The sequence below is a fragment of the Mizuhopecten yessoensis genome, unplaced genomic scaffold (assembly GCF_002113885.1).
Source record: "Mizuhopecten yessoensis strain PY_sf001 unplaced genomic scaffold, ASM211388v2 scaffold10921, whole genome shotgun sequence".
In the NCBI taxonomy this organism is placed as follows: domain Eukaryota; kingdom Metazoa; phylum Mollusca; class Bivalvia; order Pectinida; family Pectinidae; genus Mizuhopecten; species Mizuhopecten yessoensis.
In genome coordinates this window covers 2,561,704-2,585,748 of record NW_018408788.1, presented here as the reverse complement: position 1 = coordinate 2,585,748, position 24,045 = coordinate 2,561,704, and the positions used below count along the sequence as shown (strand labels likewise).

Below are 24,045 nucleotides of genomic sequence, written 5' to 3'. Positions count from 1 at the left end.
ATGTCATGTCCTCATTATCAATCAGCACATTCACCACAAGTAATGGACATTTGGCGACTGAGGTCTTATCAATGGTTTCAAACCGTAAAAACAATAATAATCAGCGTCTTTCAGAAATGAGTGTTATGAACCTTGATACAAATGCAGCAAAGAGACAAAATATCATGTATTTTGAATTAGTATAAAATCCAGCATCAAGATCTTGCTAATTTCTAAGCTACTCTGGGTTTTTATTTTAATTTTTAATTTTTTATAGCAATAAATAAAGAGTGCTCTCCAAGAATTTAAAGAAATTGTATGTTTGTTATATCTATGCTGGCTTGTTGGGTAAACTACTGTTTCAACAAAACTTGTTCATTTTGACGGCAGTTGCTCATTTAGGAATAAATGCATATTGTGTACGTCACGTAATGATCTTATCCTGCGGTATCTCGCTTCCTCTGTCAGTTAAAGTAAAATCACCGAAATCTTTTCAGTTTCAGTTAATCCAAAATGTATCTGACTCTTACCTTCGTGAATTTGTGGATATGATAGAGAGCAGGTTCTAGTGAGATAAATCTGTTTCTGTCAGCATTGTGTGTACACTGTATATCGCGTTAAGCAGATGGGAAACTAAAATAGACTTATCTAGATAACAAAAAACGTGCTGAAATCCAATGGAGTGGTTTGTAGAGGTAAAGGGGTGACGAACATCAGATACAGGATAAATTACAACGTTCTGCGTGTTCATCGACTCGTACATGTACTTTGGCTTGTTTGTGTTTTATGTCCTATTAACAGCTATGGTCATTTAAGGACGTGCCAGGTTTTTATGGTGGAGGAAAGCCGGGGTTTCCGGAGATAAAACAGCCACCAACGGCCAATACCTGGCGACTGCCCCACGTAGGTCTCCAACCGGCGACCCAGTGGTGGAGGGCTAGTTGTAGCAGAAAGTCAGACGTCCTAGCCACTTTGCCACCGCGGCCCCCTCGTACATGTACCATCTAAACAGTACCTACTACCATCCTTACAATGTCCTGTACATTTTTACGATCCTAACAAAATCTTATACCATCCTACTAGTGTCTGGAATTATCCTTACTTTATATCAGAAGCAGATACATGGGAAAAGGGAGGTAAATCAATCTTCATACGATAATTTTTCCACATGTTCGACTTCAAACGTGTTATGTTCAACATGTATTACACGCGTAAGCGGATACAACTGAAATCTTCGAGTTCAAACGTCATACGTCATTATGTTAAACATGCGTTACACGTGTAAGCGGATAGAACTCAAATATTCGAGTTTAAACGTCATACGTCATTATGTTAAACATGCGTTACACGTGTAAGCGGATACAACTGAAATCTTCGAGTTCAAACGTCATAATGTTATACAAGAACTCACATTTAAACGTCATTAAGCTCCACATGTGTTACACGTGTAAGTGGATATAACTGGCATATAACTCATGAGTGCTAATGTAAATCGGATATTCTGCTCAAAACATAATAAAACATTGAGTTTCATTATTGTTTTAAACATTTTTGCTGTTTTCCTGTACATTGAACCTAAAACAGTTATACCTATGTGGACTGTATACTGATATAATATACCTGCTTCACAGCCAGTTATTGTTACATTGGATCTTTCGACCAATAAATGATGGAGGCAGGACTTCTACCTGAAAGGCTCTGATCCGCGTTTAAAATACATTACATTTGTCATTACGGTCTGATTTTCAACGATGATATTTTTCTGTCCATCATATTAAAATAATATTCACTGTGTCTTATATCCGGGTTTACCCATATTTTTTCCTGTGTTAAAAGGGGAAATAGCAAGACGTATGCAAGCAACATTAATTTTAAAAACCCACTTATCTTTTAAGAGCGCCTGCTTTCGTCTCACTTGTTTTGTCGGGCTAAAGGTGTATTTCCTTTTGTTTTGGTGTCGCTTCTTGTTCTGTTGTGGTGTTTTTGTCTCACATCGTGATATCAACTGTGTCTTTCGGTTGGGATTAATTAGGAATTTAAATAAATATAATGAGTGGTTGATATAAATAAACCTTTATGTTTACCATGCTTTACTATCGTCATTTGCATAAAGATCAATAAAACTGCCTTTCTAGTAATAAAAAAAAATCGAACTAATGAGGAGATGAATTTAAAATAAAAACTTGTTACAATGTATCCGACCTCTTATAGAAATATGTGTTGTCAACGTGGGTTTTGCAGATAGAAATATAAGTAAAATAATATTGTGTTAATTCTGTAGCGCTGACTGGTTAATACAAATATATCAACTAATTTTGTGTTATTTACTTTGTTTTAGAGAAAGTAATCCTTGATGTGCCAGCCGATGCCGACAGATGGGAAGAATCCGATATTGGAGAATGCTCGCCAATTGACACCAAACATTATAATGGTGTTTAAGTTAGTAAAAATAATATGAAAGCGATTCAGTGAGGCATTACTACGAACTAATCCAGAAGAACAGAACATTAGAAAAGATTAAATGAAACGATGCTGGTTTAAACTGCTGTAACAGAAGGTTAATAATCTATTTAGTTCGAATGTCAGAGTTGCGTAAAGTTTACGAAACGTCAGCATCAATGCTTTTGGAGGCTACAGTATGCTGATATCTAACTAAAGAGTGTCACCATTAATAGTTATGACTACTTGTGGGCTATATCCGGATATTGTCAGCCATCTTGGATTTTGAAACATGATGCCAATACCAGAGCCAATTAATTTTATCAAAGTAGGATATAGAAATATGTGTAATAAATTAACATATTTGCAGCACTCTAATATCAAAGAAAATATCAAAAATCTGAATTTTCTTTCATCTAACCGATACATTATCGTTCTTCATTTTTGGCGAAAATGGTGAAAAATAGACCAAATTTAAAAATGGCCTCAATTTTTTCCCCCGAAGGGAATTTTTCAGGACTTTTTTTCTATCATACCAGAGACATTGTTGAGTTGAAATCAGAAGAGTGTGATAACATAGTATTTTTTTCCCCAGGTTCTACCTATTCCACCGACCTAGAATGCAACCATGAACTCTATTGACACTGTTACACATGTGTGATGAAATGAAATACATATAAAGAGACTCTAGAAATAGGAATACGTATTGAACTTTCTGACATTTTGAATTTATTGTTGGTTTGGCACAAGAATTCATTTAAGATAACTGGTATAGGATTTCATTCAAATCCTGATTTGATGTGATGTTAGACCTACATACGTATGCGGTATATTTCGTCATATCTAAAAGACAATGTTTGCAAACTCATCGCATTGAGTAATTTGATCGTTTAGTATTGAGATCGTTTATCTATTTGTTGGGTTTATTTAGTGTCAAACAGTTCATATTGGCATCATTAGCATTTCTAAACAGTTCTGTTTGCACCTGTATGGAGAAAAATAAATGACGCCAACCAGAAATGTAAGACAATGTTTGCACAAACCAGCATTCTACAACGACAGCTAGAAGATATATGAAGGTCTATGTAAAGAAGTTTTAACCTTGGTGATTACACTTCACAGATTGACTACAGAACCGATTTTGTGATTAAAAAGTTCATAGGTCACTATTAAGTAAAGTAATTTACCGGTATTATGAGGCTTAGATATTTCGAGGTATGAAGGTCAAAGACAAAGGTTACATTCAGATATGTTTTTGTTTGTAAACTAGGACAATACACTAGGAAAAGCACGTTATATATTCAACACATGGTCAGAAGACTGCACACGACAACGTAATCTCGAAAAGACTTAACACATCAACCATATTGTTCCACACCGTCTCCAAACAGATGATGGCGATCGTAACGCGTAGAGCTGTGTTAATTCCTGGTAGAAAAGCTGTGCATGTTATTATTAACAGAAACTTGTTTTGATCTTGGCAAGTATGGCAGTTTTAAAAACATGTTGTGTTTATTTCTTTTAATCTTCTGGTACCATACACCGATTCGTTTTATGTTGAATTATGCGTTTTGAAGGATTGAAGGGTGACGTTTTAACATCATGATCGTATGCAGCATGGTTCCGTTCAAACATATTTCATAATGCATGGTAGTTTAACAGTTCAATGGAAGGATGATCTAAAAACCGACAAGATATTTGTTCAATAACAAGGTTAAAATATCAACGCTAGTGCATACTAAGAAGATGGTTTATTGTAGGTGTATAACCCAAGTGTTTGTCTAAGGCTGAAATCAAGTGAAGTACGGAGGACGAATAACGTATAACAACGCAATAGTGTAAGATGGGAGAGAGTGGTGTGTATATAATAGTGTTAAATAAATGTCCAGTAACAATCGTTCGTTTGCTTCTATTTGATATTTTTATGATGTCTGGCAGATTCAAAACTTGTTTCCAAAATAATTATCATCTCATGCACTTTGTAAATATTGACAACTACCTTTTGTAAAATAATAATAGTCTTGTAACTTTTAGAAGAAAAACAAATGATGTTCACAATATTTTTCAATTTTGAGTTGTATTGCATGGGATGTGCTTTTTGCCACCTGCTGTTTTGTTTACGTCGTCGGCTGTCAACATCTAACAAATGTTGGTGACTTTGTGAGGTTATGCGGAAAGGGGGGTTATTAAGGCAATATTAAAAGATGATACTTAAAGATTTGATCGCTAGTTTCAGGCAAAATTGCTACAGACGCTCGATATCGTTTTGACGTCACACCGTCGCGTGTCCAGGTCGTGAAACCAAAGCAAGATCTGTTACAGTGTCGGGAAATATTTCGTTCTCCCAACGTTCCGTTATCGCTATTTAGACGGTCTGACTATGGCTGAACTTTCACTATAAACGTCAACCATAGAACCGTCACGAAGAAGCGTAGCCCTGGAAACGTAGGCCTATGGTTTTGGATATTGACAGTGATAAGTTCTTCTACAACGGTTCATCACTTGGCGGGAGGCAGACTTCGTACGATATGCTTACGCGCATATAGTCCGTGGTTGATTTATATAAATTAATGCAATACTGCTACTCTCAATATTTAAAGTCGTTCATCTATTTTATTTTTCACGAAGTTGTTGCCGAAACATTAATTTTGACAATAATTAAATTTGTAAAAAAAAAAGTCATTTTTGAATATTAATGAGTGACTTTTTACATATGGGTCATATCACTACGCCAGCCTTGTCAACAAACACATGTGTGTATGTTATATCCGACTGATCATGAGATTGTGGTAGAAACAGATCACACGACTCGTGGTTGTTGAGTATGGGATTTATTTCACTCTCGTTAGTTAATTTTCAAAAGTTACAGAAAGACACTCGCTAAAGCTCGTGTCTTTTGTAGCTTTTGAAAATTAACTAACTCGAGTGAAATAAATACCATATTCAACAACCAATCGTTGTGTAACCTCTATGTATATAGCTGGTGGTGCATGGTTTATGAGCCTCCTAAATTACGCATTATTCGGTGAATTAAAGATTTAATTGAAATCCCTATTCACACTCTTCATTTTTGTTACAGTTCCGTCGCATTTCATTATATCAAGAATCGGTAATGAAATAATTTTCTTTATAAGACGTTTTAGTCAGTTTGGACAAATTGGCTTGGAGTTTGGGTGGGTTATCTTGCTTACAATTTTTTTTCAACATCGCATCCTCTAGCACATACACGCAGTGCAAAGGGACTGTCACTATTATATGTAGTAGGTTGTTCTTAAGATAAATGGGCCCCTTGCTTGAAAATATAACACCCTTTTTTTACAAAGGAACCCGCAAGTACCGCTTTAGCTGCTAACAGTTGTATCATGATAGTACACCTAAGTTTGTAAGTGAGAACACTGCTGATGTTGTTTGCTGGTCAATCAAGTCAATATGCTTCCAGTTTCTCTTGTAACAGTATAATGCTGTCAAAGACATTAAAATGTTGGTTTTTTTTTTTTATAGAATAACATCGATATTGAAGAGAACTGTTAAAGGCCTTTATTCTTGGCCATGGAAATATTCTCGATGTAAACACTAATTTCCACACGGCTGTTAAAGGCCCTATAACTTGACCAATGGAAATGTTCTCGAGGTAAACACTGATGTCCATACGGCTGTCAAAAGTCTTATGTCCTGAGTCATGGAAATGTTTTCGAGGTGAATACTGATGTCCATACGGCTGTCAAAAGCCTTAAATCCTGAGCCATGAAAATGTTCTCGAGGTAAACAGTGATGTCCATACGGCTGTCAAAAGACTTGTATCCTGAGCCATGAAACTGTTCTCGAGGTAAACAGTGATGTCCATACGGCTGTCAAAAGCCTTAAATCCAGAGCCATGGAAATATTCTCGAGGTTCATTCATTCATTATTTATTACCTTACACCTTGTGGTTTATCAGTACAGTGTATATATATATTCAAACAAAGAAACAAAGAATACAACACTCCGATCATACATACAAGATAAAATTAAAGCGATAGTGTAGAGAGTGATTCCTTTCATCTTAAACAGTATTGTATCACCTTTTTTAATTTGGCTTACAAATTTTGCTAAATTAGACAGTTCTTAATTATTATTATTGTTATCATCAAACCTGACAATTTTGCCATACTAGGTACTTTATGATGTTTTTTAATGAAACGCTTTCCTCAGGTAAACGCTAATGTACGTACGGCTGTCAAAAGCCCTGTTCCTGTGCCAGGGATATATTATCAAGGTTCAAACTGATGTCCGTACGGCTGTCAAAAGTCAAGGGCCATTAAACTTTTCTTAAGAATAACACTGTACATTTACCCGAGGCAATATGCAGTACTCATTTTTTACATATATTGAATTTGGACGTTCGAACAAGACAATTATGATATACCAATGTCACTTAAAAATATTCCTATTTTTCTTATCCGACCTAATCCACGACATGTCTGGGAAACATATTAATTTCAGTAAAGTATCGTCACATTCAAATATTAAAGGCATACCATAAGGTACATTGTAGTTCCGATCTTAGCCAGTGTACCGATGTTTACTCAGCAATACATACCTACATGCCGCATGTTGTAAAACTTCTTAACTTATAATTCATCACCCAGTCGGTGATGTTTTCCACATATGGAACTAAGAGTTGGTAAGAAGTTAAAATATAGTCACACAAACAATACACCCTCTGGTGTCGCTAGGTGTAATGGTTACAGTTTAACAAAGCTTGATGATTATAAAGCTCAATGGACACGCAGGTCACACGCCGTCGATGGTTAAAATTCAATTTACCTATTACACAAATAGCAAAAGGAAACTTTGAGCATCGAATTCATAGGTTAACGTATTAGTATCATATCAAAAGCGGATGATTTGATGTACCATACTTTATGGATTATTTGGAATAATACAGTCTAAAGCTGTTCCATGATCAATAGAGTTCTTTATGCAAATGTGACACACCGTCCTTTTATGTCCGCTTGTTTCCCCAATGTTGGAAAGATATACTGTTTTACTGTCGTTACTTCACCTGTGTTTTCTTTTCTGGATCCTGTTTGGGACGCGCAATACCATATTTGGTATACGGAGAGTATGCCTGTAATCGTTTTTCAGGTCAGTATATATTAAACTGTTGCAAAAGTTATATTTTTGTTTGCAGACGATAACTGTCTTTCGTGTGGGGTAAAATGTTCAAGTTGATGCTTAGAATACCTGTTAGGGGGAAATACTTAAAATAACTGTGGAGCTATGTAGGTAAAATATCATCCGATTTGTTGATAATGTGGAATTTCGGTTTTAGATATTTCTTTATATTGCTTGCAGTAATAACATCATTATTACAAGCAATAGAAACAACTATCTTGTGCATGTACACACTGTTGATGACCCATTCAAGTGAGGTGGCAATATAATTGATGCCGTTGGAAGCACAGTCCCACTACAAACAGAACACATCACATCTCCAGCACCCACGCAGGCATACACACATAGGGAGATATTAGCCAGGTGGCATATGATTTGTAGTTTGCGCCTGATAAGGTAGTTCCTGCCAATTCCTCAAAAATTGTATTGTTTAATGTACATGGTAATTGTATTAATTGTTCAGCAACTGTATGTACTTTAACGTGATTTAGAATGGCTTATGTTAGCTAGATAGGGCGCTATGTCAAATGTTGTATATTACTAATATTATTATTATGCCACTGGTTATTTTAAACTACGACTTATTGCGTGAAGAACTGTCGATCAACTACAGTTGATGTGAAAACTGGACCAACAACGTAAATACAAGAGTATGCCACCATATCAAATTCAAGATATCACTGGAAGAAACTAAGTGAAACCGGGACGCGGGAAATTCTATCATCGTTTTAACGTAGCTGTTATATCCAACCGACATCGAGAACTTGTTAAATTGTTTTGTATATTCAGCGAGTGTGATGCTGGTTGGAATGTTATGTTAAGCTAGGCCTTGAAAAAGAGCTTTTATGTCTATTTATAAGCTAAATGATAAAATCATAGGATTAATACTGATATCTAAATATGATCCACAAGTTTAATTATATAAGAAATGTTATAGATTTATTGTGTTTGATAGTAATAATCATGAGAACTCTCTTCCTAGCCTTATCGCGCAATTTTTGTGTAACATTGTGTATGTCGTCTGCTTTTCTTACGAGACAAACTGTTTTGATGACGTTTGTATTTTAGCGTTTCCTTATTAATTAAATTACTTTTAATTATAATAATAAGGATAAGGAAAGAAGGAAGGTAATGTGTTAGGAAATAGTAACTTTGTAAATATTAGATTTATAATGCGAGAGGATGAGGAACTTTTTGTGAGAGTTGATGTGAGAAGCGATTTGAGTGGATGAAATGGATCACGTGATCATGCGAGAAAGGTATAAAAGGGAGTGCAAAAGACGTTCGTGTCAGACAATCTTGTAGTTTCAGCCACGACTCTATCTTCCTAAACCTTAACAGGCAACGCTTTATCAAAGGGAGATAACTTCTACTTTTAGGTATGTTAAATAGTTTAGATGTTCTGTTCCTCTAATAAAATTGTTGATTTCTGTTAAATACTATTATGAGTACTGTAGTATAATACAGTATTTGTACTGGTCTGTCGTTACCATAGTGATAGTGTAAATAACTGCTATAGATATATCAAATGTGAAGCTCATTTTCATGTTAAATGACACAAGTTATTCTATAATCTGAAGTTATTAAGTACATTCTTGTCTCCCACCACACTGACCTCTGCCAGTGTGGGAGATCGACATTTATGAGAGAGTTTCATCACTCCTGTACAAATATGCTTGACAATGATGTGTAAAAAAACAAATGAACGGTTTTAATTGTGTTTGTGAAGTAACTTCAACTCTAATTGATGACCACAGAAAACCAAAGCCAGGCCTGCTACAATATGTAACTGTCTTCATTTATCGTCGAAATGTGACGAATCTGTGTCTAAAAAGACTTGGTATATTTCGGAGTCATCCAACAACAGGGCATTACATTATCATACATTTTGTTGATTACATTTCTGGAATCTGAAATATGTTGTAGAATAGTTTATAAATTATTCAAATTAGGTTTATTAGTATCGTTTAATGCATTGGAGCGGATTTCGCGTCACTTTCAGGACAACTCACAGAATGGACAAACCCGATGTCACATCACACTGAAGGTAGGCTGATTGTTAAATTCCATTGGTAGTATTGCTGCAGTGCATATTTATGTAATTATCACTGATACCGTAGATACGGGATAGAATGCCCCTCGTTTACTGTGCTATCTCGTTTAACGACAACGCAATTCGAGGTCCGTTTGTCTTTTATTCATTGATTATTGCTTTGTCTTCTTTATAACGCCACAAAGGTGGCAGTATAAGGTGTACGTATATGTACGTACGTATTTAGAGATTGTTGTCAGTAATTGTTCACAATTTTTGAGTAATTATTTTGTAGTTATTTGCATTATTTAAGTGCGTGAAGGCCCGTCATTTCTTTTCGCAATCGTTACTGATACAAGGTGGTTGTTAATCAATGATGATAGTTCTACAGAGTTGCCATAATATTTCTCAATCGCTACAGACGCATGTACGTTTTGGGATGACTGTTGTTTTTGGTATTCATTTAAAAGATAGTGTAAGACACTCACAGTTGATTGCCCCTTGGAAGCTTTGTGATAGATACAGTATACCAAAAATGAGTCGCATCACACAGCTTTATCGTCAGAAAAAAAACAAGGGATTGAAACAAGCAGCATATGTAAGCTGTCGAATGAAAGGAGGAAAGTCTTTATTTCTAGGGATACGCCTGATAAGGTAGTTCCAGCGAATTCCTCAAAAATTGTATTGTTTAATGTACATGGTAATTGTATTAACTGTTCAGCAACTGTATGTACTTTAACGTGCTTTAGAATGGCTTATGTTAGCTAGATAGGGCGCTATGTCAAATGTTGTATATTATTAATATTATTATTATGCCACTGGTTATTTTAAACTACGACTTATTGCGTGAAGAACTGTCGATCAACTACAGTTGATGTGAAAAACTGGACCAACAACGTAAATACAAGAGTATGCTACCATATCAAATTCAAGATATCACTGGAAGAAACTAAGTGAAACCGGCACGCGGGAAATTCTATCATCGTTTTAACGTAACTGTTATATCCAACCGACATCGAGAACTTGTTAAATTGTTTTGTATATTCAGCGAGTGTGATGCTGGTTGGAATGTTATGTTAAGCTAGGCCTTGAAAAAGAGCTTTTATGTCTATTTATAAGCTAAATGATAAAATCATAGGATTAATACTGATATCTAAATATGATCCACAAGTTTAATTATATAAGAAATGTTATAGATTTATTGTGTTTGATAGTAATAATCATGAGAACTCTCTTCCTAGCCTTATCGCGCAATTTTTGTGTAACATTGTGTATGTCGTCTGCTTTTCTTACGAGACAAACTGTTTTGATGACGTTTGTATTTTAGCGTTTCCTTATTAATTAAATTACTTTTAATTATAATAATAAGGATAAGGAAAGAAGGAAGGTAATGTGTTAGGAAATAGTAACTTTGTAAATATTAGATTTATAATGCGAGAGGATGAGGAACTTTTTGTGAGAGTTGATGTGAGAAGCGATTTGAGTGGATGAAATGGATCACGTGATCATGCGAGAAAGGTATAAAAGGGAGTGCAAAAGACGTTCGTGTCAGACAATCTTGTAGTTTCAGCCACGACTCTATCTTCCTAAACCTTAACAGGCAACGCTTTATCAAAGGGAGATAACTTCTACTTTTAGGTATGTTAAATAGTTTAGATGTTCTGTTCCTCTAATAAAATTGTTGATTTCTGTTAAATACTATTATGAGTACTGTAGTATAATACAGTATTTGTACTGGTCTGTCGTTACCATAGTGATAGTGTAAATAACTGCTATAGATATATCAAATGTGAAGCTCATTTTCATGTTAAATGACACAAGTTATTCTATAATCTGAAGTTATTAATTACATTCTTGTCTCCCACCACACTGACCTCTGCCAGTGTGGGAGATCGACATTTATGAGAGAGTTTCATCACTCCTGTACAAATATGCTTGACAATGATGTGTAAAAAAACAAATGAACGGTTTTAATTGTGTTTGTGAAGTAACTTCAACTCTAATTGATGACCACAGAAAACCAAAGCCAGGCCTGCTACAATATGTAACTGTCTTCATTTATCGTCGAAATGTGACGAATCTGTGTCTAAAAAGACTTGGTATATTTCGGAGTCATCCAACAACAGGGCATTACATTATCATACATTTTGTTGATTACATTTCTGGAATCTGAAATATGTTGTAGAATAGTTTATAAATTATTCAAATTAGGTTTATTAGTATCGTTTAATGCATTGGAGCGGATTTCGCGTCACTTTCAGGACAACTCACAGAATGGACAAACCCGATGTCACATCACACTGAAGGTAGGCTGATTGTTAAATTCCATTGGTAGTATTGCTGCAGTGCATATTTATGTAATTATCACTGATACCGTAGATACGGGATAGAATGCCCCTCGTTTACTGTGCTATCTCGTTTAACGACAACGCAATTCGAGGTCCGTTTGTCTTTTATTCATTGATTATTGCTTTGTCTTCTTTATAACGCCACAAAGGTGGCAGTATAAGGTGTACGTATATGTACGTACGTATTTAGAGATTGTTGTCAGTAATTGTTCACAATTTTTGAGTAATTATTTTGTAGTTATTTGCATTATTTAAGTGCGTGAAGGCCCGTCATTTCTTTTCGCAATCGTTACTGATACAAGGTGGTTGTTAATCAATGATGATAGTTCTACAGAGTTGCCATAATATTTCTCAATCGCTACAGACGCATGTACGTTTTGGGATGACTGTTGTTTTTGGTATTCATTTAAAAGATAGTGTAAGACACTCACAGTTGATTGCCCCTTGGAAGCTTTGTGATAGATACAGTATACCAAAAATGAGTCGCATCACACAGCTTTATCGTCAGAAAAAAAACAAGGGATTGAAACAAGCAGCATATGTAAGCTGTCGAATGAAAGGAGGAAAGTCTTTATTTCTAGGGATACGCCTGATAAGGTAGTTCCAGCGAATTCCTCAAAAATTGTATTGTTTAATGTACATGGTAATTGTATTAACTGTTCAGCAACTGTATGTACTTTAACGTGCTTTAGAATGGCTTATGTTAGCTAGATAGGGCGCTATGTCAAATGTTGTATATTACTAATATTATTATTATGCCACTGGTTATTTTAAACTACGACTTATTGCGTGAAGAACTGTCGATCAACTACAGTTGATGTGAAAACTGGACCAACAACGTAAATACAAGAGTATGCCACCATATCAAATTCAAGATATCACTGGAAGAAACTAAGTGAAACCGGGACGCGGGAAATTCTATCATCGTTTTAACGTAGCTGTTATATCCAACCGACATCGAGAACTTGTTAAATTGTTTTGTATATTCAGCGAGTGTGATGCTGGTTGGAATGTTATGTTAAGCTAGGCCTTGAAAAAGAGCTTTTATGTCTATTTATAAGCTAAATGATAAAATCATAGGATTAATACTGATATCTAAATATGATCCACAAGTTTAATTATATAAGAAATGTTATAGATTTATTGTGTTTGATAGTAATAATCATGAGAACTCTCTTCCTAGCCTTATCGCGCAATTTTTGTGTAACATTGTGTATGTCGTCTGCTTTTCTTACGAGACAAACTGTTTTGATGACGTTTGTATTTTAGCGTTTCCTTATTAATTAAATTACTTTTAATTATAATAATAAGGATAAGGAAAGAAGGAAGGTAATGTGTTAGGAAATAGTAACTTTGTAAATATTAGATTTATAATGCGAGAGGATGAGGAACTTTTTGTGAGAGTTGATGTGAGAAGCGATTTGAGTGGATGAAATGGATCACGTGATCATGCGAGAAAGGTATAAAAGGGAGTGCAAAAGACGTGCGTGTCAGACAATCTTGTAGTTTCAGCCACGGCTCTATCTTCCTAAACTCTGTTAAATACTATTAGAAGTACCGTAGTATAATACAGTATCTGTACTGGTCTGTCGTTACCATAGTGATAGTGTAAAGTAACTGCTATAGATATATCAAATGTGAAGCTCATTTTCATGTTAAATGACACAAGTTATTCTATAATCTGAAGTTATTAAGTACATTCTTGTCTCCCACCACACTGACCTCTGCCAGTGTGGGAGATCGACATTTATGAGAGAGGTTCATCACTCCTGTACAATTATGATTGACAAGGATGTGTAAAAAAACAAATGAACGGTTTTAATTGTGTTTGTGAAGTAACTTTAACTCAAATTGATGACCACAGAAAACCAAGGCCAGGCCTGCTACAATATGTAACTGTCTTCATTTATCGTCGAAATGTGACGAATCTGTGTCTAAAAAGACTTGGTATATTTCGGAGTCATCCAACAACAGGGCATTACATTATCATACATTTTGTTGATTACATTTCTTGAATCTGTAATATGTTGTAGAATAGTTTATAAATTATTCAAATTAGGTTTATTAGTATCGTTTAATGCATTGGAGCGGATTTCACATCACTTTCAGGACAACTCACAGAATGGACAAACCCGATGTCACATCACACTGAAGGTAGGCTGATTGTTAAATTCCATTGGTAGTATTGCTGCAGTGCATATATATGTAATTATCACTGATACCGTAGATACGGGATAGAATGCCCCTCGTTTACTGTGCCATCTCGTTTAACGACAACGCAATTCGAGGTCCGTTTGTCTTTTATTTATTGACTATTGCTTTGTCTTCTTTATAACGCCACAAAGGTGGCAGTATAAGGTGAACGTATATGTACGTACGTATTTAGAGATTGTTGTCAGTAATTGTTCACAATTTTTGAGTAATTATTTTGTAGTTATTTGCATTATTTAAGTGCGTGAAGGCCCGTCATTTCTTTTCTCAATCGTTACTGATACAAGGTGGTTGTTAATCAATGATGATAGTTCTACAGAGTTGCCATAATATTTCTCAATCGCTACAGACGCATGTACGTTTTGGGATGACTGTTGTTTTTTGTATTCATTTAAAAGATAGTGTAAGACACTCACAGTTGATTGCCCCTTGGAAGCTTTGTGATAGAGACAGTATACCAAAAATGAGTCACATCACACAGCTTTATCGTCAGAAAAAAAAGGGATTGAAACAAGCAGCATATGTAAGCTGTCGAATGAAAGGAGGAAAGTCTTTATTTCTAGGGATACGCTTTTTTTCCTCTCACGGTATCTTTATTTACAACACTTTAAATAAAATTTGACTTCGTGTTGTTATCAATTCGGTTTCCCATCTAATCAATAGCTTATATGCCACATTCCACGTTGATAAGTAGATTTTCCAGGCTTATTTCGGATTGGTAGTAATATATGTAATACATGGTACCTGCAGGACGTTCTCAGAGCTAAGCGTTCATCCGTTGTTTATCCGAGGCAAAGTGAAAATTCATCGCGTTTTTTGTTCCTCACTGAATGCGTGTGTAATCAGTAAGGAGTTATCGCTTCACTATTGATGCTATTGTAATTCCTATAGCAAACATTTTTTCCTAATGATGTATGGATTGGAGTTTTTTAACGGAGAAAAGATGATTTTAAAATGTAAAGAGACAGTTTGTTATTGTTGTAAAATAAAATTTATTCGAAAAGATCAAACACCCCGGATGAAAAACATCACTCAAGACCCCGATTGAGATATAGAGCTGGGGTGAGAAATCGTGTCGCCTATGTCCATATAGATTGCACATTCGGTAACAGTTGTCCTTCTTCGGCTCATGGATTGTTCTTGGGTTCAGAAAGTTGAAAATCGAAATTGTTCAGAAGTGTGTTGTAGTCAATGTCAATTATTGATATACTGTATTATGGATAACTTTCACACAGTATTTGTTTTCGCTATATTCGCGATAACCAAAGATAGCACGAAATAAAATACCAATAAATCATTAATACCATGAATACCATGAATATACAGAAATAAATTACATCACCAAAATACAAAGGTATCGTCTTGAACATAATCATTTTTATCTGGTATTGTTATATAACAATAACTAAAATGTGTTTTCAAAAGTGATATAAATGAATATTTACGTAATGGTCAAAAACGGAATTTGAAACAACGATGATTATTAGTAAAAAAAATTGAAATTTACAATATTGTTGAAAGCATGAACTTTCAAGCTGTTATTATTAAAGTCCTACAGGAAGGAAGGAAAAGAGTCGTTTTGTACAGAACAGTTAACAGGGCAACATGCAGCTAGGGAATGAAGCTGTCGTGGTTTGTTGTAAAAAGAAACCCGTGCAGGTAAGGGGGGACCTGCACTGTCATAGGATCAGTGGGCATAGAGGATACCAAAAATAGGGGCGACCTAGGTAGGACTCCCTGCAGAATCAGAGGTTTTTTATCTGTGTCTCCGGCTCAGAGAACATTGCATAACCAGATTTGATATGGTGCTCCCATTTGCAAAACTTGGGTGTTTTGTCGGTCTTCTATCTCTTCCTGGCGGTGTCTCCCTAGGCACCTGTCCCCATGTTACCCATGCTGTTGTGTCTCCCTAGGCACCCATCCCCATGTTACCCATGCTGTTGTGTCTCCCTAGACACCCATCCCCATGTTACCCATGCTGTTGTGTCTCCCTAGACACCCATCCCCATGTTACCCATGCTGTTGTGTCTCCCTAGGCACCCATCCCCATGTTACCCAGGCTGTTGTGAGGACGTTTAACCCTAAACAAACAAATAAAATAAACCCTGTTATCAATAGGTAACCGATAACACTGATGACGTGTCTTCTATATACACCAGGGAGGCTGAAACCATATCGGTCTTCTCTCCTTGAGGAATATCGCTGTTATGTCTAAAATAGTTTGGTATGTAGATAATATGTTCTGATAAAAATTGAAAAGCGTGGGCCAGTATTCATGAAATGTTATCATGCTCAAGCACGGATCTGTGCTCAACCCAGCATTCTTGTTACTTGCCTTAATCATGTGACAAGGTAAAAAAAATCACCTTCAAATATTGGAAACGGTATTTGATTTTCAGTTTCTCATAAATTATTCGAAATCATGGACAAAATGTGATTCTTAGTCATTTATCGGTATAACAAGATATTGCATTTCAGCATGGGAACGGTGTCGGGAACACGGGCCCTGGTCATGTATTACAATATATGTAACTAGGTTAATCTTTCTCAAAAATGCGGCAATAAAATTAGGTTACAGGTGATGAAAAATATGATATACATTTGGGTAACCATTCATAAATTTATATGTAAATTGGTACACGTATATTTCCATGATAAAGACGAAAATGGTGTATTGCTGCATCCATCATAAACATGAATAGTTTTAAGTTGCAGTTTGCTACAACGTAAGGATGTCCACCAAGCTGTTCCTGCTCTGTCTTTGTTGCGTGCGTCAGCTACAAGGGATCAAGATAGTAACTTACAATACTGCTCTTATCGACAGCAATGACTTCTATGCCGAACGGAAACCTGAAATCATATCCGCAATACAAACAATGGATTATGACGTGTTGTGTCTCCAAGAGGTAAGTGGAACATTACTTATGTTCATTTTTCATATTTATCTAGTTTTCAATGAATGGATTCACCCAAAAGCAATGATACAAGATGAGAGTTACTCAAAATCAAGTACATTCAAGTAAAGATCATGTGACATGGTATCATACGTTTTGTCCACTGTCTTTACCAAACATTTGACGCTTTGTCAGTTTCCTTGCATAGGCAAACGAATAATTTAAGATTTTTTATTTTTTTTTATCAATTCGCTCAATGGAAATAAGTATACAAACAACTAAACACAAATCCCAGGGATAATGATTTTATTTTAACTTCACATATGCATATTACACAATACTCACAGTCAGTTGATGTTCATTAGAAAAAGTCTTTTATGACCTGCTGTATGTATGATTATATAATTACCTTATTTACTGTAATATACTGGATATAGCATTTGTTCCTTGATCATATTGGGCCTCGTACAATAGTGCTTTTGTCTATTTTTAGGTTTTCTACGGAAACGATGTAATAGAGATAGAGGAAAACCATGGGTCGCACGTCAAGTCATTTAAAATACCGTTAACACAGGAGACGGACAGTGAGGGCGCCAAGGCACCACCGTGTGCCGCTGCTGCCAGAAATGGCACACTAAACTGTGTATTCACACAGTGTGCCACACTGCCGCTCAGTCAATTTGTAAAGTGTTCGTTTGAAACCTGCAGAGCTGATTTAATAAGTCAGGCGTGTTTATCATGTCTGACTTACGATGCACGAAAAATGGAAAAGCGCTGTATACTGGATAAAGGCGCCATAAACCCTTCGGGATTAATGCTTCTCAGTAAACGTAAAGTCCTACGTGTCCAGTATAACTACTTTGAGGATCCAGATCTCAAGCTTTTATTTAAAAGGGCGTATATTTCTGCAAAGGTAAGTAGTTTTGTTAATATCGCCTTCATTACTTTCTTACACAAATGTATTTTTGTAGTAGTAATGTTTCTCTATTCGTCCTCATTTTATTATTTCTTTATCATCAGGAGTTATGTATTACGTTACTGATAAAAGAAGTACACTATTTTGTGTTTGAGATATATGTATTAAAAGATATGGCAAGAAATATAGTGCAACCTCAACATTTTATAATCAGTTTTTATCATTTTATATTCAGAGCCAGTTATTTTCCAATTTTTCAATAAATGGTATATTTCAAATAAACAAACAAACAAACTCAGTTTATAGAGATATTCTGAAAAAAAACCAATCAGAACAAAAGAAACATAAGTTTCTACAAACTTTGAAAATGAAACTTGTTAGTTAAGACCGAAAGAGGGAAGGGGAAAGCGCGGGGGTGGGGGTGGGGGTGGGTCGTCAGTTCCACGTATATAAACAACGGTATAATTAAAACCCATGATTTCTTTATTACCATAATGATATAATGACTTTCTTAGAATACAGTACGTGTTTTTCTATGTTTAAGCGTTAACCATTATAACGCAAATTCAACAACTAGGATACAATCTTTATAACGTTAAAATAATTCCGTGAAAGAAGAAATGTACGTGGTGTTGTCATTTTCAAGTTTATCGCGTTGAGTAAATTCGCGCAAAAATATCTACATAGTATTGAAGGGGATCACCGCTATCATAATATTTAATACAGTTAGTTAATTCCGGTTTGGAATCTTATTCTATTTACATTTGTATAATGTTCTTCGTTGAGAAGTTTATATATTCCTTTTTATGTACATGTGTGACGTTGCATTCGTTTAAAAACAAAATAAATGTTCATTTCATGCTATGCTGCTTTTCATTCCATGCTATATTAGTATTACCGATTGCGATTTCGTGTTAATTTAGAATTCACTCCATTCTGGTTTTAATAAACGAATTTTATGAAGAGTTGAATCCCTTTTTTTAACCGTAAATAGTAAAAGTTCGAAAACTGAAGTGTATGTTGGAGCGCCGCTTGTCGTCATTATGAGGAACTGTCATTACAGAATTTCAGTTCCTAATTATTACAATATTCTTGGAAATATTGCTTGCTCTGGAAGCATATCCGATTGTGGCAGTATATTTTGGAAAATGCAGTCATGAGTACAGTAAGTGTTGGTTTGACAGCAATTGAAATGTATTTTTATTTAGTTTTGAGCAAAAACTGTTTGTAGCGTATTGGAAAATCGTCATATTTATAATTAACACATATCTCCTAGACATTACGAACCACCACGCAGTTTACGATTCGGTGACTAGCACAATGGATTGCAAACTTCCGATCCATAATAAATAAAGGATTCTATACATTAATGTGTTTGGCATACTGTTGAGTGTGCATACTTTTAGCGGAACACTGTTATTAACTGACCCTTAACCTGGCCCTAGGCTGAGAATTATTGGATACATAGGCGGACACTGCGGTTATACCCATTGTGGCGTTCACGTAAGCGTTCGGTTTGGTTTAATTTTGTTTAATATGTTAAACAGCTATGGTCGTTTAAGGACCTTACTCCGTGTGTATTGTGTTAGTGTACATGTGTGTGTGTGTGTGTGTGTGTGTGTGTATGTGCCGGAGACAGGGTATGATGGTGGACTTGCCTCCTTATGAAAGCGCGGAACTGATGCCGACTTTATATTGCTACCTCACTGAAATACCATGCCGAAGGCACCAAGCACAGCATTCGTTAGAGAAGTCGTTCAGCGTTTAATGAAGGCAACTAAACAGTTGGTGTTTTTTCTGTGTTTTGTTTTTCATCTGCCTAACAGAATCCCCATATGTCATAGCATAACCTTTCTTGTGTTGCTTACATTTGGCACTAACAGAGGATGGAATAGCCTTACTGTATACGGTTAAATGATTCGTGAATCCACTTCTGTAAATATTATACTTTTTTATATTTCATTTGAGTCAAGCGAAAGCGCACCTTTCTCCTTAAAATGACAAACATACATTGGTACAATACTTTATACTCAAAAAGAGCAGCAACATATGCATGTTTACTTCCAGTAACAAAAACATATAACATTGTGAATAAGTATGCACTTTTTGTAAAAGAAGTTGTCTTGTCTCGTTGCATGAAACATAGAAGCATAAAGAGGTGATATTCTATATTTTATTCTTTATGCAATTGAGTGAATTTAGGAAGTTTACAAAATACACCTCTTTCATTTGAGATAAGTAATAAATATAAACACCAATTTTAAAATTCTTGCAGAAGACGAACCTGTCCATTTCACTCATCTGATGTGTCAACGTATTCAAGTCTCACAAACATGATTAATGTATCATTGGACCACCCAGAAACGTTTAAAGCCAGAAGTATATACGTCTCTGAACCACCTGATCAGACATAAAAAGTGCAAAATATGGTCAAGCGTATGAATTCTTTTCTCGTGTAATGTAGTTGTATCGATTGTGGTTTTGGGCTTTGCATAAAATGCAACACAATCTGTGACAGTGCTTTATTTTATGTATAGATTCCTTGAAGATGATACTTGTTCATCTCCCCGATATTTATCCTGAAGACAATGTTCTTGAATGGAATATTGGAAGACCATAATCTACGTTACCTACCCCCCTGCCCACCTGCTGACATCCCTTTGTGTTTTGGCCTCCTGCTGTCAGCACTGGACACAAGTGTGTTGAGTGTAATTTACCTGTACACAAATTCCCTCCTTAGTTGCCACAGCAGTGGATCGAGATAATTTATGTATATCATTGGAAGAAAAAAGTTTATCTTAAAATTTCATAATTCAAATATACTCTCGCGATACATTAGCACTGCATATATAGTTGCAAACAATCAAATGTGAAACTGATTATCGGTATTATCACCGAGTTAGATAGCAATCTTATGATGGCATATTTCTGCCATCGACTTTCGACTTGCGAGTTACCTATGTCGACATAATTTTTAAAAGATGTCGACATGATCTATGAATACGTCGCAGTAACGTTTAACTTATGCAGACATATTTTTACATTTTCGGATATGCTTTTTCCGAGATCATAATCATGAAAGTAGGTACCTCTGCTTTTTTTTTTATCATTAATGATCAAATGTGACATCGATTTACCACTTATTTATGTATAGTTAACCAATCATTATTTCACGTGGTGTATTAACAGCGTATTATTAGGTTTAAAAACGATTTAGCCTCATTTATGTTTTGAATATAAGCAATTTCAGTCACGTGATAATTTCTTGGAGAATGATTTGTTAACTGCTCGTTTTGCTTTCCATAAGTAAGTGGCAAGTCGATGTCACACTGTGTTAGTTCGGTGATCCGGATGCGGTTGGGGAGGGGTCCGTATTTATTTAAGACGATAGCAGCGTCGCTTGTCGTCATAATGAGGAACCACTCATATATCATCCACTGGCTTACTAGTTTACTAGTTGACTAGCTAGCTATTTCTGATTAACAAATTAGTTTCGAATTTCTATTTATTACAAAAAAGACGACATCATCAAATCAACCAAAAGAATTTATTGATTATATACATCACAAGCCTGGAATGGGTTGTATTCAATCTTTTCGCATTGCAGAGTTATCTGCTCTTGTGAACAGGTATTGATTGTTTCGTCATTATTTAGTGTGAGAAAAATACGTCGTTTTCTCAAAAAATTATGACGTTACTCTCACAAACAAATGACGTAACAATTAATACCTGCTCACAAGAGCAGATAACTCTGCAATACGAAAAGACGGAATACCGCAATCGGTAAAATTAGCATAGCATGGAATGAAAACTAGCATAGTATGGCGTTAACACACAATAGAATGTATATAGCATGGAATATAGATACTTCTTAACTAAGGAAATAATACAAGTGTACATAGATACCAAACGAATATAAGTATGGTGGTAGTCTCTAACATACATGCGAATATTTATTTATAGATAATAGACAAATAAAATATTCCAAGTTATTGCCAACGCGAACATTTCCCCATCGCGATTAGCGTAAAGGGTCACAACGCGAACATTTCCTTACGCGAAAATTTCCACCTGGACAGTATTAGATTATTTAGTTACAATATTTCAGAAGTATCCTATTTTTGATTGTTTCAGATTGCTGGTGTTGGAACAGTTATATGTACTCATACGACTGCTTTCCTGGGTCCTGCCTACGCTGAATGTACGTATAAAAGTTACCGAGATATTCAGGGTCCTCGTACCACTGCCAAAAAGTGAAGTAGTGTACAGGAAACTGTTGTTTTTCCAGCTTGAAAGTAGCTTTATATATTCTTTTTGAAAAGAAATCGATACCTTGCGTAGCTTTCTGGAAAACAAAACAAAATATTTATTAAGCAAAATATCATATACAGCTGTATTCTGAGAGTAAAACGTCCACCGAGGCCAGGCAATGATTCGAACCGTGGACCGCCGATCGTAACACTGTCGTCTTAACCGACTGAGCTACCTGTTGAACTGTAACTCTTAGGTCCAGCCGCGCTAAACTTATACCCAGAACGAAATAAAGGGAAGTTATAGTGTGTAAGAAAGACCACAGTGGAACTCTGTTGTGTATTGTCTGCGATGGGACAGCGATCTTTTTTACTTTTTTTATCCTACACTTGGCTTTGTAAGGCTAGAAAACATAAGACAACAAGATGCAATTGGTATTTATAGAATGAAATGTGAACTAGTTGAAATTTTACCATATAAAGATTATCATGATTACACGAATTGTCTTTATTGTAACGAATTCGAAGCCGACTTCAGAGTGCTATCTCACTAAAATACTTAGCCGAAGTCACCCAGCATAGTATTCCGCCAAGCCACACAATACTGACAATAGGGTGAGCCAGTTGCTGCCGTCACCCAAAATGCTGAACGTTCAGCAGGGAATAACTACTGTCATTTCAAGGACTGTGGTATACAGAACCCACTCAGGACCACAATTGTGCGAACGAAATATTTCTATTCTAAATGTCCATATGCGCCACAGACATGGTCTTTTCGCCTTGTTCGCCTTGCTTTAAAACGGGGAATTGACAATTTAGTATAGTTAACACGTGTGAAAGGCGAAAACTTCAATACGGGAAATTTCAAGGTTCCCGTTTTACATTTCTAAAAGATCATATCTTTCCCTGTTAAATAAACTCTGTGCCCATATAAATGTTGCTGTATTTAAGAATAATAATTGACTTCTCAATCACGTGACTGTCATGCTACGTTGTTCATCCGGTTATTGACGCCAGGTAAGTAGTTAAAATGCATTTCTTTTGTATCATTGACCATATCAAAAGACCATAATTACATACTATTTTTTAATATGTTTAGACACACTACGAGACCAGAATATATACTCCAGCTGGGCAGAACAGAACTTGGCAGAAAGCATGAAACTAACAGCTTTGGCAAAAACGAATCCCAGCCGAGCAGCAATCATTGTTGGGGACCTCAACGCTGGGCCAGCAGTTCCTACGGACATCGCTCCATTAATTGAAGGTATGTTCTGTCCGTATAAAATAAACGGTACTCAAAGCAATATTACCACATCACAATACCGTTGCGTTGAAATGTATTTTATTTATTTGGTTTTCTTTATCATGACGGTAAATGAAATATATCACCGATATTTTTTCCTTAAGGAAAACCGTACCACTGTCAATAACTGCAATTATGAATCGGACTTTTCAGGCATCAGATATTTTTTCTGAAAAAAAACATACTTCGCAAGACTTTAAAAAAAAAGAGAGATTAAATCAACGAAAATAAAGAACAACATGTGTTGAACCTAAACAAATCAGTGTACACAGTGCGAAACGGGATTCGGACCCTAGACCCCAGATTGTTATATTGTCGCTCTAACCGACTGACTTACCTTGTCAACGGAACTGGCTTGGCACAGCTGTGCTACAGCTATAACCAAAAACAAAATAAAGGGGAGGTAACTGTGAATACGGAAAACTAGCGTGCATAGGACAGGGTACCTAAAACGAACATACAATAAAAAGATCACATTTCTGTTTACAAGTACTCAATAAAAATGGGGGGGGG

At 35.7% G+C, this 24,045-nt stretch overlaps 1 protein-coding gene across 9 annotated transcripts in view; it reads left to right on the top strand.

The window, feature by feature from the left end:
* Positions 1–8,734: 8,734 nt before the first annotated feature.
* Positions 8,735–24,045, top strand: part of LOC110463736 — a 20,036-nt gene continuing 4,725 nt past the window's right edge. The window contains exons 1-7 of one of the 9 annotated variants that reach the window (XM_021518557.1): positions 8,735–9,622; positions 11,869–11,913; positions 14,065–14,109; positions 16,882–17,072; positions 17,554–17,973; positions 22,111–22,177; positions 23,326–23,493. In XM_021518557.1, coding sequence (XP_021374232.1) covers positions 9,604–9,622; positions 11,869–11,913; positions 14,065–14,109; positions 16,882–17,072; positions 17,554–17,973; positions 22,111–22,177; positions 23,326–23,493 — 955 coding nt within the window. In that variant the 5' untranslated portion in view covers positions 8,735–9,603. Of the gene's footprint in view, positions 9,623–11,868; positions 11,914–13,550; positions 14,110–16,868; positions 17,073–17,553; positions 17,974–22,110; positions 22,178–23,325; positions 23,494–24,045 lie in introns of those variants that run through there. The other 8 variants (XM_021518556.1, XM_021518560.1, XM_021518559.1 and 5 more) reach the window with 8 other exon arrangements.